This window comes from Ambystoma mexicanum, chromosome 2q (assembly GCF_040938575.1).
Source record: "Ambystoma mexicanum isolate Mex_15411 chromosome 2q, UKY_AmexF1_1, whole genome shotgun sequence".
Taxonomy (NCBI): Eukaryota; Metazoa; Chordata; class Amphibia; order Caudata; family Ambystomatidae; genus Ambystoma; species Ambystoma mexicanum.
The window spans coordinates 204,377,290-204,392,907 of NC_090924.1; the positions used below are offsets into that span (position 1 = coordinate 204,377,290).

General features: G+C 45.8%; 1 protein-coding gene across 1 annotated transcript in view; it reads right to left on the reverse strand.

Annotated features, from left to right (window-relative positions):
• The window catches only part of SMG1 (SMG1 nonsense mediated mRNA decay associated PI3K related kinase), a 2,768,248-nt gene that overhangs the window by 1,549,014 nt on the left and 1,203,616 nt on the right, over positions 1-15,618 (reverse strand). The window contains exon 38 of the mRNA XM_069647131.1: positions 9-163. Within this exon, the coding sequence (XP_069503232.1) occupies positions 9-163 (155 nt within the window). The remainder of the gene's footprint in view (positions 1-8; positions 164-15,618) is intronic.

Sequence of the window (15,618 nt, forward strand, 5' to 3'; positions counted from 1 at the left end):
ATACATACTTGCGGAGAGTGCTGTTATTTTGGACTCGCTTGACTTCATCTTCCAGTTGTTGGATACGTCGAAGAACATACATGTGCTGCTGAAGAAGAACCCCTAACCAAAGTTCATCCCAAAGAACAGTGACCCGGCGCAGTTCAGCAACCAACATCTGCACCTACATGAAAAAGGTAAAGTAATTAGTCACCAACAACAGCAATGTTAAGAACATTCCAAAACTGCCAATTTGGGAAAAAACTGAAACTTGGGACCAAACTCTCTAGTAACAGACAAATGCAAATCACACCATCTTATGAAGTTTTAACCTGATTTCCATCAGATAACAGCATTGATTGACAGCATAAAGCTTGACCAACACACAGCAGATCTAACAAGCCAATCTCCTTACTAATTGTATGCATCAGGGTGTATCTAATAAACTATGACAGGACAGAAAATAAAATATTTGCACTCAGGAGCCTCAAAGCATACCAGTTTCCCCACACATAACCCTGCCTTCCTCCACTACTATCACTTGTCTATCCTAATCTTCCTATCCTTTCCTGAAAGCATTTTGTAACTTCTTTTTTTCCAACTCCCACCCTTTAAACATTTGAACCATGCAAAGTGCTCAGAGACCCTCTGGATAGGGCCAGCACAAAATACACAATCAAATAAAATGTTGTAACTATCAGTCCTTCCACAGATTCCTCATCTTCCAGGTGCAAGTATGGCAGAAGAAACATTTTGAGATACTTGGGGGTGCATTGCGGGAATGCTTCTGCTCTGTGTCATTGGGACACATACAGCAGGATGTAAACGCCATGAGTGTTATGTATATGTTGCGCCACACCATCTCAATTCTGGCCATTTTACTCTGAGGTTGAGGAACTGCAAAAGAGGCAACAAGCAATCCATTTGAACGGTAGGTTAGGAGTACGATGGGAAACCTGTAGAAGGTATAGTCCATCAAAAAGAACATTGCCACAGTGAAGTCATTTTTTTCTTCCAATTGATTCCTACCTCTCCTAGATTTCTCATCTTAGAAACTCTCCCAAAGCAGAAATGAAACTGGGGGCTTGATGAGAGGAACAATAACCTACTCACCAGTCAACTCTCAAACACAGCACAACCAAATCTGGCATTCTGACCCGATAAGGAATCCAGGCAATATTGTTTGGGGAACTCGTGCAAGGCAGCCCAGGCAGCTGCCTGACAGAGGTCCACAGTAGGGACACCCATTGGCAGAGCAGAGGTAGTTGCCAGCCCTCCGTTACAATGATAAATGGCTTGTAGGAACTTGCTGGCCATATTATACCATTTAGAAATGCAATGGACAGTACACCTGTGATGGGTCGGTTTGGTGAAAGCTCTGTTAACCCAAGCACCAGCAAAGATGAAAAGGAGTTGGCCCATCCAACCAGATGTCACTAGTCCGAGAGACATAGGAACTGAGCGCACGCTTGGGTTGCAGACAAGGCAAACACTCCTCTGTCTTAGATGGATGCGGCAGACTGAAGACCACCTGAAGTATGATGTTCTGACTGAGGTGAAGGTCTGATGCAACCTTGGGGAGGAAGGACGGTTTCACTTTAACTTTGGAGAAGATGAGGTAAGTATAATTAACGGAAAGAGGCTGGTCCTCACTAACCTGTCTGCCGGAAGTGACAGCAACCAGGAAAATCACCTCAATGGGCACAAATGCAGAGTCTTAAAAAGAAAAGATACGGAATACTAGAATCTGGCCTGGTGGACACATTTAGGGAGGCCACCCTAGTTATAGTGAACTGGGGAACTCTGAGGTTTGCCAAAACCCAATCAAGGTAGCAATGGAGAGCAGTCAAGACTACTCTTAGGAGAGTGTAAATTGGGTGAGGGGTCCACACAGTGAAGCAAACAATTCAATTTAGACAGGAATGTATAAAAATAACATGCAGGTGATAATACTGCACAACACTCAAGAACATATTGAGTCAACATAAGTTCTTAAAATGCATTTAATGACTTAAAATAGATAAGAGGTAAGTAAAGGATGCAGTCAGATGGAACCAGGTCACAAGTGAAACTCCCTAGATTGAGCAGCCCAGAGTGGGGCCTGTGCCCAAAAGTCACAATGCGTCTCCCATGAATATTTAGCAGGAATGTTCATTGTGTTGATGATTGTTCAAAAGAAGTGATGCAACAAGGTTGCTGGGTAAGTGAAATGTATTCTTATCTTTCAGGTTTTACTACACCGGTTCGATTACCAAAAGGCAGTGGAATGAAGGATACAAAGAGACTTGTTCTCAATGTTACCCTATGGATGACAGGGGGCTACAAATGCTTTACGCTAACTTACCCATCCCCCCACCCCCTCTGATTTTCCCAGATGACTAGATGGGTCAACTGGGTGCCCAGGAGCTGCGGGTGGAAGGATTCTTCCAGTCAGGATTCTTCCGGGCAGGTCCAGGAGCAAAGTGCAACCCTTGGCGATGGAGCAATGCAGAATGCACTAATGCAGCCTTCAAGACACTTCACAGAGCGGGGGAAGGAATTGCCAGCAATGTTCACACTGACGGCAGGGGTCCTTCAAGTCCCAGTTGTTGAAGTCCTACCAGGACAGGCTCCCTTGAGGTTGAACTTTGGCACGTAGCTGATTTATACCATAAGCTGGGGACCAACGTTCTGGTTGCAGACACAGAACGGCAACAGTTCGATCAAGGGCACCCATTGGAGAGCTGGACAGTCCACCGGATGGTTTAGCTTTCTGAAGGCTCCGCATGGCTGGATCCTCAAGAACATGTCGAGACTGGTGGGCCCCCCTTCAGTCCAGGGGCTAAAGCACTACACAGGGCCTTTGCAGATCAGATAGTCCAACAGTGCATTGCCTTTGGTCAGCCCTCAATCCTGCCAGCTGGGGTGCCAAAACGTTAGTTACAAACAGAGCATGAATTAGTCTTACTGCTTGCATTGTGGTAGACCCACAACAGCACCTCTCCCTGAGGTTATGCAGGGTCACTGTTTTGTCCGTCTGAACCTTGACGCAATTGCTCCGCATAGACATGAGTAAACCAGCCATGGAAAGCAGCTCCACGAGGTTGATGTGCATTTGCGTGAGAGGACAGACCGCTCCATCAAATCATTAAGGTGAGCACCTTAGCCCTTCAGAGAGGCACCCGGCGCTACTGTCAACTGTGCAAAGTTCTTCAAAAAAGGATGTCATCCTTTGCCACCCCGACCCCACCATTCGCTGTCTGAGGGCTGACCAAAAGAAATGCACCAAGACAGAGAAATGCAAAAAGTCCAGCATGTTGCCTTGAAACCAAGACCATGGAAAGCAGAGCATCCACTAGATAAACCTCATGAACAATTGGGCCTCTGTAATGAGAAAGATGTACGAGGCAAATTAACCCCGAAGCCAGGACTAGGCTCCAGAAGCTATGCCAGCTGGACTATGTTGGTTACATGGCTGAAAAGTCCTGCCCGAATCAAGGCCCAGAACTGCCCAAGGTGAGACGGTGTGACCTGGGACTTTTTTTTAATGGATTGTAAATCCCAATCTATGCAGCAGATGTCAAGTGTGGTATTAGTGAGCAGCCACTCTTCCAGTTAAGAAGGTACATTCATGGATGTAAGCTTCCTGAATGTGCAGGCATACAGCACAGTTTTGAAAGTCCAGGAACTGCGGGGTCTGACCAAAGTTACCATCTTGAACTTTTACTTTGCGCAGGTACAAGTTCACTTGTACAGAGAGTGGATAAGAGGCAGGACATGGTCCTTCGGCAAAAAAATAAAAAATAAAAAAATAAAAGACTGGGAATACTGTCACCCTAAGGGGGCACAAGTTGTATTGTTTCCTTCGCAGGGAGCTGCAAAATCTCCTTCTGACTGAGGATATCTGTGGGAGGACAGGGAAGAGAATGAGGCTTGTGAGGGGTGGTGGAGGAAAGAGAGCCAGAATCCCTTCGAAACTACCTGTAAACTCAAGTGTCTGAGAAGTTCATCCCTTTGAAGATTAACAGGGACAATCCCACAGATGAAAAGGGACAGCCCCACATGAGAAGACTAAAGTCTGAATTTGTCAAGGTAGTTTTTGTACCACCTACTATTGCGGGATCTGCAACCACTAACCCAAATGCGATGCTAACACATCTAACAAGAAAGATGAGTCAAACCTCTCAAAATGTAGGACACGTGGACACTGCGACATGACTTAACTTTCTCTCAGTGTGAGTAGTAGCTTGCCACAGAGGTACAATTAGTACACAGACATCTCTACAAAATAAAATACACTGATATTCTGAAAAAATATTTACTTTAAGTCTGACATTGAATTGTCAGATTAAAATAAGTGCTTAAAGTTTAATACACAGTATTAAAAAGATAGCAAGATTATACAATAAAACAGTAATGTCTAGACGTTTCCGAACCCCAGTGTCTTTATGGAGGGTGGGGCGACCAAGGGAGCCACAAAACCAAAGGTTCCTATGGGCTTGCAGAATTTGTCTCGGTGTCCTAAAGACAACAACTAATTAATGTTTATGCAGAAGGCCCAAGACCTGGTGGTCAAAACTGAACGCATATAGGTAGGGGATGGAAGAAAAGAACAAGTTACTTAGCCCCGGTAACGTTCTTTTGACTGGATGTTCCTCCCACGTATTGCTCATCTTTGATATCGTTATCCAGCTTCAGAAAAAAAAAGATTCAGCAGAGGTCGATGGCATCAACTCTATGTGCCTCGAGGGCCTCTGTCTCGAGGAGGTCATCGAAGGCATATATAGCACGCAGAGCCCCCGTTGGGTTCAGTTCTGTTTTTTCCCCATGCAGTAGATATACCTGCATAACCGCAGGAATTACCATACTCAGCCTTGAAAGAACGAAAGCTGGAACAGCATGGGAAATTCTACTGTGGGGTAGGTTGGGAGGGTGATGAGGAATACATGGGAGGAACATCCAGTCAAAAGAACGTCACCAGGGGTAAGTAACTTGTTCTTCGAATTGATCGTGTCCTCCCACGTATTCCTCATCTTTGATAGACTCCCAAAGCAGTGTTTGATTTGATGGGAGTCGAATTTGATTTTAATAATTTTTTCATGAACCGAGTGCAGGACTGCTTTTCCAAAGCTACCATCCTGACCGAAGTAAGATTCCAGGCAGTAATGCTATGTGAACCTGTGGACAGTAGACCGCGTTGCCGCTTCGCAAATACTCTAATGGTACACCCCTTTGCAGGGCTTTAGAGGTAGCCATGCTCTTGGTGGAATGGGCCCTAAAACCTTCAGGAGGATCTATCCTTGCCAGCCTGTAACATTCTGAAATTGCCAGAATGATCCATCTGGATAAGGTCTGATTATTAACAGCGTGGCCCAGTTTGTGGCCGGTATAGCCATTGAAAAGTTGCTTATCAATACAGAGTTTTGACAGTCTAGATATATAAAAACTTAAATCTCTACGAGGGTCCAACCTATGTAACCTCTCCTCTTCCTTGCTAGGATGAGGGGGAATAGAAACAAGACAAAACAATTTTATGTCCTATGTGGAAATCAGAAATGATTTTGGGTAAACATGATTTAACCATTAAAATTACCCTATCCTTATGAAAGATAGTTAAGGATGGCTAGGACGAAAGTGCCAACAACTCGCTCTTTATACAGGCTGATATTAGAGCTACGAATAGAATGGTTTTAAAGGTTAAAAACCTTAAAGTACATGAGTTTAAAGTTTCAAAAATTACAGACATTAGGAATTTTGGAACCAGATTAAAGTCCCAAACTGGAAGCTGGAAAGGAGATGGGGGGAGCACAGTAGCGAGCCCCTTTAGATATTGTGCAACATTCCTCTGACGAGCGCTTAAAGATGGACATCGCCGCCAAATATCCTTTTAATGGTACCAATCTGGAGCTCCAGCTTGGCTAATGATAGTAGAAAGGATAGGACATCCAGTGTTTTACACAGAAAAGGATCTGCATTCTTTTCTCTGCATCAGTTACAGAATGTATTCCAATGGCAATGGTACACAGACTTTGTTGCTGGCATTCTGGGAAAAAGCAAAATCTCCATTACGTCATCTGGGAGGTCCTAATCCTTGTATCTCAGCCTTTCAGAAACCAAGCATGAGGGTTGAGTGTCTGGACCTCTGGATGGCGAACAGACCCTCCTATCGCGAGAGGTGGTCCACGCTTTGTGGAAGACTTATTTGGGACAGACTGACATGTCCAGAAGGTCCGGGTACCACGTCTCCCTGGGCCAATCCGGGGCTTTTAGTATCATGTATTTCCCAAACTTTCTCGACCTCCTGATCACGTGATGAAAGACGGGGACTGGAGGAAATGTGTACAGGAGTGGAAACTCCCAGTCCACTACAAATGAGTGTCCTAAAACTCTTCTTGGAGGATATTCCTTGGAGCAGTACAGTTTGCACTTCCGGTTGACATAGGCCGCAAACAGATCCACTTGAGGAGTTCCCAAAAGGGTGAAGAGCTCTTGAAGGACTTCCTGAGCTAATTCCCACTCATGCGAGACTTTGCAGAGGCCTGTTCAGAGCGTCCGCCGCCCTGTTCCGATCTCCGGCTAGGTGAACTGACAGGGGATTTCTTCTTGAATTGCCCAATACCAGAGCTGCATTGCCTCTCTGCACAGTGGTAGTGACCCTACACCACCTCTCTTGTTGAGGTAGTAACATGTCCACTGTCTTGTCCGTCATTATCATGACATTCTTTCCCCGTACAGAGGGTGGAAAAACCTTCAGCGCTAGTCTGATTGCCCTAGGCTAAAAAAGATTGATATGCAGTTTGGACTCCGATGGAGACCAACGACCGCTGACTGTCAGATCGGTGGTGTGCGATCCTCACCCCATGAGTGAGGCATCCATCACTACTGTTATCTCCGGCCATGGTTGCCAAAAAGGTTCTCCTTTCAGAATGTTGTCCTTGCAGGCCTAACACAGAAGATCCTGTGAGACCCTGCTTGGAACCTGAAGTAGGTCCGAAATCCTTCCAGATTTGGGACCATTGAGTTCTGAGAGCCCATTGAAGGGATCTCATTCACAGGCGGGCCTCTGGCACCAGAAAAATACAGGATGCCATGAGGCTGAGTAACAGCAAACCCCCCCCAAAAAAAATAAAACACTAAGGCCGGGAGACACCGGGCAGTTTGAAATTTGGTGACCATCTGTAGCATGTCTTGAGCCCTCATCTCGGGTGGCGAGCTCTTTCCCAAAGATGAATTGGAGTTTCTGAGAAGGTGTCATATGGAACTTCTTGTAATTGAGGGAGAAGCCCAGTTCTTGAAGGGAGTGGCAGGTGAAGATGAGATGATGCAGGACTTGTTCGGGAGAACACGCCCTGATCAGCCAATCATCCAGGTAGGGGTATACGTGAATCCCCACTCTCTTGAGACTCACTGACACTACCGCCATCACTTTGGTGAAAACCCTTTGGGCAGAGGTCAGCCCGAAAGGCAGAACTCAAAATTGATAGAGACCCCGCCAACTGCGAACCTCAGGTATTTTCTGTGGTTGAGATGGATTGGCACATAAAAATAAGTATCCAGAAGGTCCAATGACACCATCCAATCCTGGAGTTGGAATGGTCTGAAGGATCTAAGAAAGTGTGACCATCTTGAACTTGTCCTTCCTGAGGAACTTGTTCAAGTATCTCAAGTCCAAGATGGGTCTCAGTCCTCCGTCCTTCTTAAGTATTAGGAAATAAGGGGAAAACCAACCCTTGTTCCTCTCCGCTACAGGCATAGGTTCTATAGAGCCTTTCTCTAGCAGGGTTAACATCTCCTGCACAAGGAGCGGATCTGGAATTCTCAGAGTGGTAGGTCTCTGTATAAAAGGAAGGCAGTAACCGTGGGCTACAGTTTCCAAAGCCCAAGCATCCGAAGTAATGCATCGCCATTCTTCTAGATGCTCAGACAGTCTGCCTCCCACTGGTTAAGTGTGACTCAAGACCTCAGAGGTTTTGAGGCAGCTGATGCAGTGGCAGATGGTAAAGATGCCCCTGCTTGAGCTGGCTTTGGACCTCTTCCTCGTCCACCACAAGGAAATCTTCTTTGGCCCTTTTCACCAGCCATTCCTCTCGCCCTTCCACCTGAGTAGTAGCGAAAAGATATACCCCTCCACTGCTGTCCACTAGGTATAAAAGGCTGAGGTTGCCAAATAGCGGCACCTAAAGATTTTGCTGCCGCATTTGAGGTCTGCAACTTCTCAAGACTCTCGCCAGCCTTGTTGCCAAAAAGGTGAGACTAGTCAAAGAGCATGTTGAGAAGAACAAGTTATTTACCAACTGGTAACGTTCTTTCGATTGGATGTTCCTCCAACCTATTCCATAACTTTGACATTTAATGTCCACAGCAGTGCATTCCAGAAACTTTTTCAGTAGAGGGCGTCATGCGTCAATGACGTCTGGTCGATGTCCCTCGAAGGCCTTCGTCGAGGGCGACATGACTGGATGTTATAAGTAGGACGCATGGCGCCCGTAGCCTCAATTTAAGTTTTTTCCCTCAGAACGTGTGGCACCAGTCTCATGACTGCTTGACTGCACATAGCCTTGCGGAAACTTAAGCTGCGATCGCATAGGAAATTCTCCAGAGGGGCAGGCTGGGAGGGCGATGTGGACTACGTTGTAGTAACATCCAGTCGAAAGAACGTTACCAGTTGGTTAATAACTTGTTCTTCGAATGGATTGTGTCCAAAAAAGTATTTCACATCTTTGACAGCCTCCCAAAGCAGTACCAGTTAATGGAGGAGGGAAAAGAATTTAGAGTACCCAATCAATCAGATTGCGGAATAAAGAACCGCCTTTCCAAAGGCTATATACTGACCATGATTCTATCAAGGGAGTAATGTTTAACAAAGGTGTGGATTGAAGCCCATGTGGCTGCATCACAAATATTCCTAATAGGAACCCCCCGCTGGAGGGCGGTGGAAGTAGCCACGCCCCTAGTGGAATGAGCTTGGAACCCTTCAGGATGATGTTAGGCAGAATCCTGTGCAGTTCCCTTAGGGAGCACTACAGAAGATTAAGACTACAGGTATATGCAATTAAATCCCCTTTGGTATCAGTCTGTACCACAAAGATTTAGTTGGTAGCTGTGACTAAGCAGTCAGACTTATCTCAAGAGGGAGATGAGCAGTAATCAGGGTTTACACATTAGGACTACAGCACTATGGACCAAGGAAACACTGACCAAAGCTTGGTATCAAAAAGAATAAATATTTTACTCACTCTGATGTTCACACACAAATCGCTATTATAAAAGCAAGTTAAATCAGTCAAGGAAAGTATACAAAACTCCCTATTTAAATTGTAGACAAGTTTGAGCAAGAGTGAAAACTGAGCAAAACGGCGCAGTATAAACCAAGCAGAAATGGCACTCAATTTCTCAAAAGGGAGGGAAAGGACAAGTCATACAGGAATATACTCTTAAACACACCAGCAACACTTCCCCAGAAGATTGTGAACAAGTTAAGCAAGGCAGTACTTTAGCAAGTAGAATACGGAGGTGAAAACCGGGCAAAATGGCACTTCACAAGTTTAAAAAGAGGGAAGAAAAGGGTGGTTATCAGAGTTAGGTGCACAAACAGATTTCTAGGTGAGAATCAATCTAAAGAAGGCAGTTGTAACAGATTTAGCCAGAGTCAATAGGCCTGTGCCAGAGTCAGTGTTACAGGGCAAAGTGCCCAGGAGCAAAATGTTCTTGTCGCTGCAGTCAAGTCTTTGTTAAACGATTCGAAAAGGCGGTTGCAGAAGGTGAAAGACAATGTTAGATGATAGGGGCGGCCAACCCAAGAGGTAAGTAAAGTATTTAAAACACCTTTAGCAGTACCCAACGAAAAGGGGGGCCTGGCGAAACAATGTACCTTAAAAGTGGAAGAAGCTCCTGCGGTGGCAGTAGTTCCTGGCAGTTTCTGCAGTTCGGGAGATGCAGCAGAGGAAAAGCGGCTCTCGTCATGGAGGAAGGTTCGAGTTCCTGCACTGCCCAGGGATGAAACCAGCCGCGGTGCTGCCAAACGAATAAAAGGTACGCTCCTTTAAAATCGCAGTCCGGGTGCATGGCTATCCGGTCTCCTAGTGCTTGGCACTGGCGATTTGACCAAGGAAGGTCCTGGAAGGCGATTGGCAAACTGGTTGGCCCCATCAACTCAAGGGAAGAAGACTCTTGCAGGTGAAGATCTTCTCGAGTCGTTGGAGAAAAGTGGTGAGGATCTGCAGCAGGGCTTCACCGGTGGTTCAGTCGTTGCAGATGTCTTCAGCTTCTCTCCTCTTCGGCTTCTTAGTTCCAGTGGCGACGTCTTGTCCTCCAGTCCTCAGGACCCTGCATTTATGCAGCAAGACCCCCGTTCATACAGCCTAGCTGTCACTCACACAGTGGGGTGGCTCTCCTGGCGGGAGAACCCCCCCCCCCAGCCTATCAGGGCAGAGTGCGACTTGGGTTGCGTAGGCAACCCTGTCCAGGGTGCCCATTTCCCCTCCCACACATCCTGTCTACCCCAGACTCCGTGGCGCTGAGAAGAGGGCTTCTGTGCAGAAGCCCGCCAAAAGGACGAACAAAGGATCCCCGAGCTGGGTTAGGACTATAGAGAAAGACACGAGAAAGAAATTAAATCAAAGTTCTGGTAATAAAAACCTACCAAAGTAAAGTTAATATTAAAATAAACCAGCGGTATGTTAGAGGCTGTCAGTAAAAGTGGTAGCCTCGAACAAATGGGAAAATCCCATAGGAAAATATTCGCGGTCGAATATTTACGGTAGTAACCACTGCCACCAGCCAGAAACTTGAGAGGGACTGTACGGTACCCCCTCGAAAATGAACATTAGGGAAAAACTATTAACCCTTCCCAGTACCACTATATTATGATGGGTTGTACTGGTTTGGTTAATAAGATTTGACTAGTAAAGTCAATAGGGACTTTACATGCCTTGGGAGACAGTAGTCAGTCCCAGGGTATGGGGTCTATGTTTGGGGGTCGCTACGACACATCTGTGGTACGGCACGGAGGGTGCTGTGTACCACGCATGTAAAAGAATATTCCTATGAGGGTGATAAAAACCTCAGACCATAAGCACACAAGTTAGCCTGAAATACACACTAGCAATATGTCTAAGAGTGGGAAAAAAGGGTCTCACTCTTAGCAGGAGAATAAAATAAACCCCTCAAATCCAGCAAAGCTGCTGGGCGACTCTATAGGTTAGGGAAATTAGCCATAGAAGAGAATTCTCCGTAACAGAGGGTCCTTACCCGCCAATCATTAACACTCCATCATGGTGAGGATAATCCACCTGGACAAGGTCTGTTTGGTAAGTATGGCCCAATCGGTGTCCAGCATATCCTACAAAGAGTTGATCGTCCACTCCGACCCTGGACATCCTAGAAATGTAAAAGCTCAGAGCTCTCCTAGGATCCAACCGATGGAGTCGCTGCTCTTCCTTACCAGGATGAGGAGGCGTGTATAAAGATGGCAGAACCACCTTCTGACTCAAATGAAATTCAGCTACTACCTTAGGAATGAAGGAAGGACGTACCTGCAGTACAACCCTGTCCTTGTGGAACACATTAAATGGTGGCTTAGAGGATAGTGCATGCAATTCACTCACTCTGTGAGCAGAAGTAACTGCAACCAAGAACACAGTCTTGAAGGACAATCTCAAAGGACAAGAGTGCAAAAGTTCAAACGGAGCACCCATGAGAAATTTCAAAACCAAATTTAAATCACAAACCGGCACCTGGAAAGGGGACTGCGGGAACACAGTCAGTCCTTTAAGATTCCTTTGATTTCTCAATTTCTTAAAGTAAGAAGATTCTTCAGACAAGCGCTTAATAATAGAAAGCGCCGCCAGGTAACCCTCAATGGTACCCACTTGAAGGCCCCTGTGGACCAAATAAAATAAGACAAAACCATAGGAATGGAGCACTGAAAAGCATCAACATTGTGACCCCTGCACTAGTCGCAGAATTTACGCCAAAAGGTACAGGGATTTTGTTGCAGGCCGCCTGGCCGAAAGCAACACCTCCATCACATCATCCGAGAGGTCCCAATCCTTATACTTCAACCTTTCAGATACCAAGCGTGAAGGTTGAGAGTCTTGACCTCTGGATGGAGAACATGACCTCCCTCCCATCCTCCCTCCAGAGAGCAGATACTCTCGGTAGGGAAGACGGCATGGAGGGCAGATTGACATTTCTAGCAGGTCCGGGTACCACGCTCTCCTGGACCAATCCAGAGCAACAAGGATCATGTGGGAACCGAACCTCCGCAACACTTGAGGAATGACAGGGACTGGAGGAAACGCGTACAGCAGTGGGAATGACCAATCCACTACAAACGCGTCTCCTAAGGCTCCGCTTGGAGGAAATTCACTAGAGCAGAATCTCTTGCACTTCCGCTTGACACTGGTGGCAAAGAGATCCACTTGCGGGGTTCCCCAAAGGGCGAAGATCTCCTGAAGGACTTCCTGAGCCAACTCCCACTCGTGAGAGATAGTGCTCTGCCTGGCAGAGGACCAGGGAGGGGATAGGAGAGGTAGAGACTGCAGCAGGATTGGCCAGTTCCTTGCAGATTTTAAAGAGTTTGGCCGAGTTGTTAGATGCCGCAGAGATGCAGGCTTCGATGCGAGCTCTCTTCTTGGTGCAGACAGAGAGCCTGTATTGCCTTTGGAGCAGGCAGCATGCCAGTTTGTCAGAGGATGTACCGGAAGCACGCCATTTCCTCTCAGCCACCATGCACTTGCGTTTGAGGCTGACTAGGTCTGAGTCGTACCACTTGGCTTTGGGCTTCAAGCAGATCCTCTTGACAGGGGCAAGAACATCAAGAGTATCAGATATAGCACAGTGGTGCATGGAGAGTGCTGTGTGAGGGTGTGAGTCAGCCAAAGGGGGATGGGGTGGTGAGAAAGTGGCGGCGAAATGGTATAGCACCAATATCGACAACCCTAATATTATGGTGGGCGGAAACAATACACCCATTAGAAATGTTTTTACCAATAATTAATATATCCACTACTGAAAGCCCGGTTCAGCTGATCACTTATACCCTGCCCCCAATGGAAGAAAGACACAGGGAAGGTTTTGGAAATAATACTTTGCTATTAATCATGAACATGACATGCAATTCTGAAGAAAACAAATTGCTGGGTATGTGCCCATTTACCACAGCATGCTGGGAAAGGAATAGGGTGGTATGTGCAGCCACTACCATTAAGTTCCGCATGTAGTGCATCTTTAGGTGCAATGTTCTAAGGGAAATGGAATGAGAGTAATACGGGTCAATTAGACAGAACCAACATGAATGAGTTTGAGGAGATAATAATAAAGCCAGTGGGTTGTTCCATTTTTCATAAAGCACAAGTAATAGCCCTAGAGCCCACGAGGAAAAATACACCAACAATAACACGACAAAATAGTAGAGATAGATTGTCCCCACTAGAAAAAACATCTGTAATGACGTTTCGTGTAAGAACAGAAGGGGACAAAGCTGCAATTCCCCCATCTTACACAGTGAATTATTGCCCAAGAACTGTCCCTTTTTGTCTAAAAAAGAAAGGCTCTTTTTCAGTGGGAACATATACTGGTTGCATGAATACAGTGGTATTAAAATGGGAAATGGAACCAGTATATGTAGGTGATCCAGTTTATTTTATATGTGGAGAGAAAGCATATCCTTGGTTGCCCAGAAACTGGGGAGGTACATGTTACCTAGGTCTACTGTTCCCAGGAGTATTCCTCTTAGAAACAGCAGCCATGGCCAGATTATCCAGAACTAGAGTCAAAAGGACTGACGAGGGTGTTTTATTAGCAACTGATGTAGCAAAATCATTCATTCCATTCTTAGGGCAGATAGTGAACTCCTATAATATAAGGCAACTGTCCAGAATCCTACAAAAATACAACAAACAACAGACATACTATTTAACATGACGTTGGAAGAAAGAGGAATCAGGTTAATGACACTGCAAAATAGAATGGCTCTCGATGTGATCCTGGTTGATCGTGGGGGAATTTCCAAAATAGTGAGATCAGCGTGTTGCGTTTATGTCGATGACTATTTCCCCACGATCTTTGAAGCAATAAAGAAAATGCACGTCCTAAGCTCTGAACTCTCTACTGTAGAAGGGAGCTGGGGAATAGGATCTTGGTTTAGGGGAATACTACGTTCTTGGGGATGGAAGTTGATCTCAATATTAGTAGTGGTGTTTGGAATATTCCTAACGTGTTGTTGTTGTATACATTGTCTACCCATAGTTTGCGCTGAGGTAACTGAGGGATGTACGGAAGGATGTATGCATATGATGACAAAGAAAACAACCTCATGGTCGAACTGACCCAGACCCAAATGAGATGAGAGCAGTAAAAGAGTTGATGGCAATAGATATTGATGAAGACTATGTTTACGATAGCATGCAAAATTCAGACATAAGTACTTCAGACTCATCATCACTAGAGGAGGTTTCAATGAATAGATGAGAAGTTTGGCATACGGCCAAAGGAGGGTTCGTCAGTCTAGAAAAATGGATACCTCTACTTTGTGACCGCAAATGTATTTTGGTGGCCGTGGGCCAACCCTCTCATGCACGATATGACAGAATATAGGTTTTCGAGTTTGCCAATGAACGGCCATTTTGATATAACAAGAATCGCCATTTTGTTTTCTAACCATTGCTCATTGCTTTCTGTTCCTATTGCTTCGCAGTATATTTTCTGCTTACACTGCTCGACTGTAAAACATTGTTGTCTGTACGTAAAAAGAACAAGGCCGCAGGGCTGAGAGGATAACAAGAGTTTGTTGAAACACGAACTTAGGCAGCACCAGGAAGAATGCTCGGCTCCCTCCCGAATGTAGCCTTGAAGCAGAGCTGCAGGGCATTTAATCATTTCGCAGCTGCCAGCCAGTCTCGTTATATGGTAGAATATGTTAGATTAATACCGCTAAAGGCTTGAATTATGCTTTTCTTACGGACTCCCTTTGCTGAGTCCGCTAGAGCGTGTCGGCTCCCAGGACACGAATAGCACCTAATAGATAGCAAGGTCCGGAATGCAACTCTTCCCCCGTATGAAGTTCGCTTCCAAGAACAGAAGCGCTGTGTTCTATTCAACAACTGAAAGATGCCTTCGCACTCACAAATTGCAAATTGTTACTAGAATAGATGTTTGAAGGTGTCATCGTTGTCGGAGATGTCCATCATCACACCAAGTTCAAAGAAACCCAATAAAAGGGGGGTGTTAAACATGTCATAGCTGATTGTTTGATATGCATTTTGTATATATGTAACTGATGTACGTAATTCACTCTTGCGTCCCTCGAGGTCTAGAGATACACGTCGCGGGGCGTGAGACCGAGTTGGCCAACTGAGACTTTTGCTTTGCAATAAACCCTAGCTTTGGGAATACAACCTCGTGTCTGGCGTATCTATCGTGTGTGGTGACTCGCCTTGTTTCCATAGACGTCAGGGTCCCCTAGGGGCCCCTTTCATGATGCCACTTCACCCTTCTGGAGGATCTCCAGAGCCTCAACCCGCTTGTCGTCGGCGAGGAATTCTAGCAACAGGGCCATCTTGTACCACAGCTCCCTGTGGCATCTGACTAGGACCGCAAAGGTGTTTGTTGCCTCGACCGTTGTTGCCGCAGAGTAAATCACTGTTCGGCCCATCATGT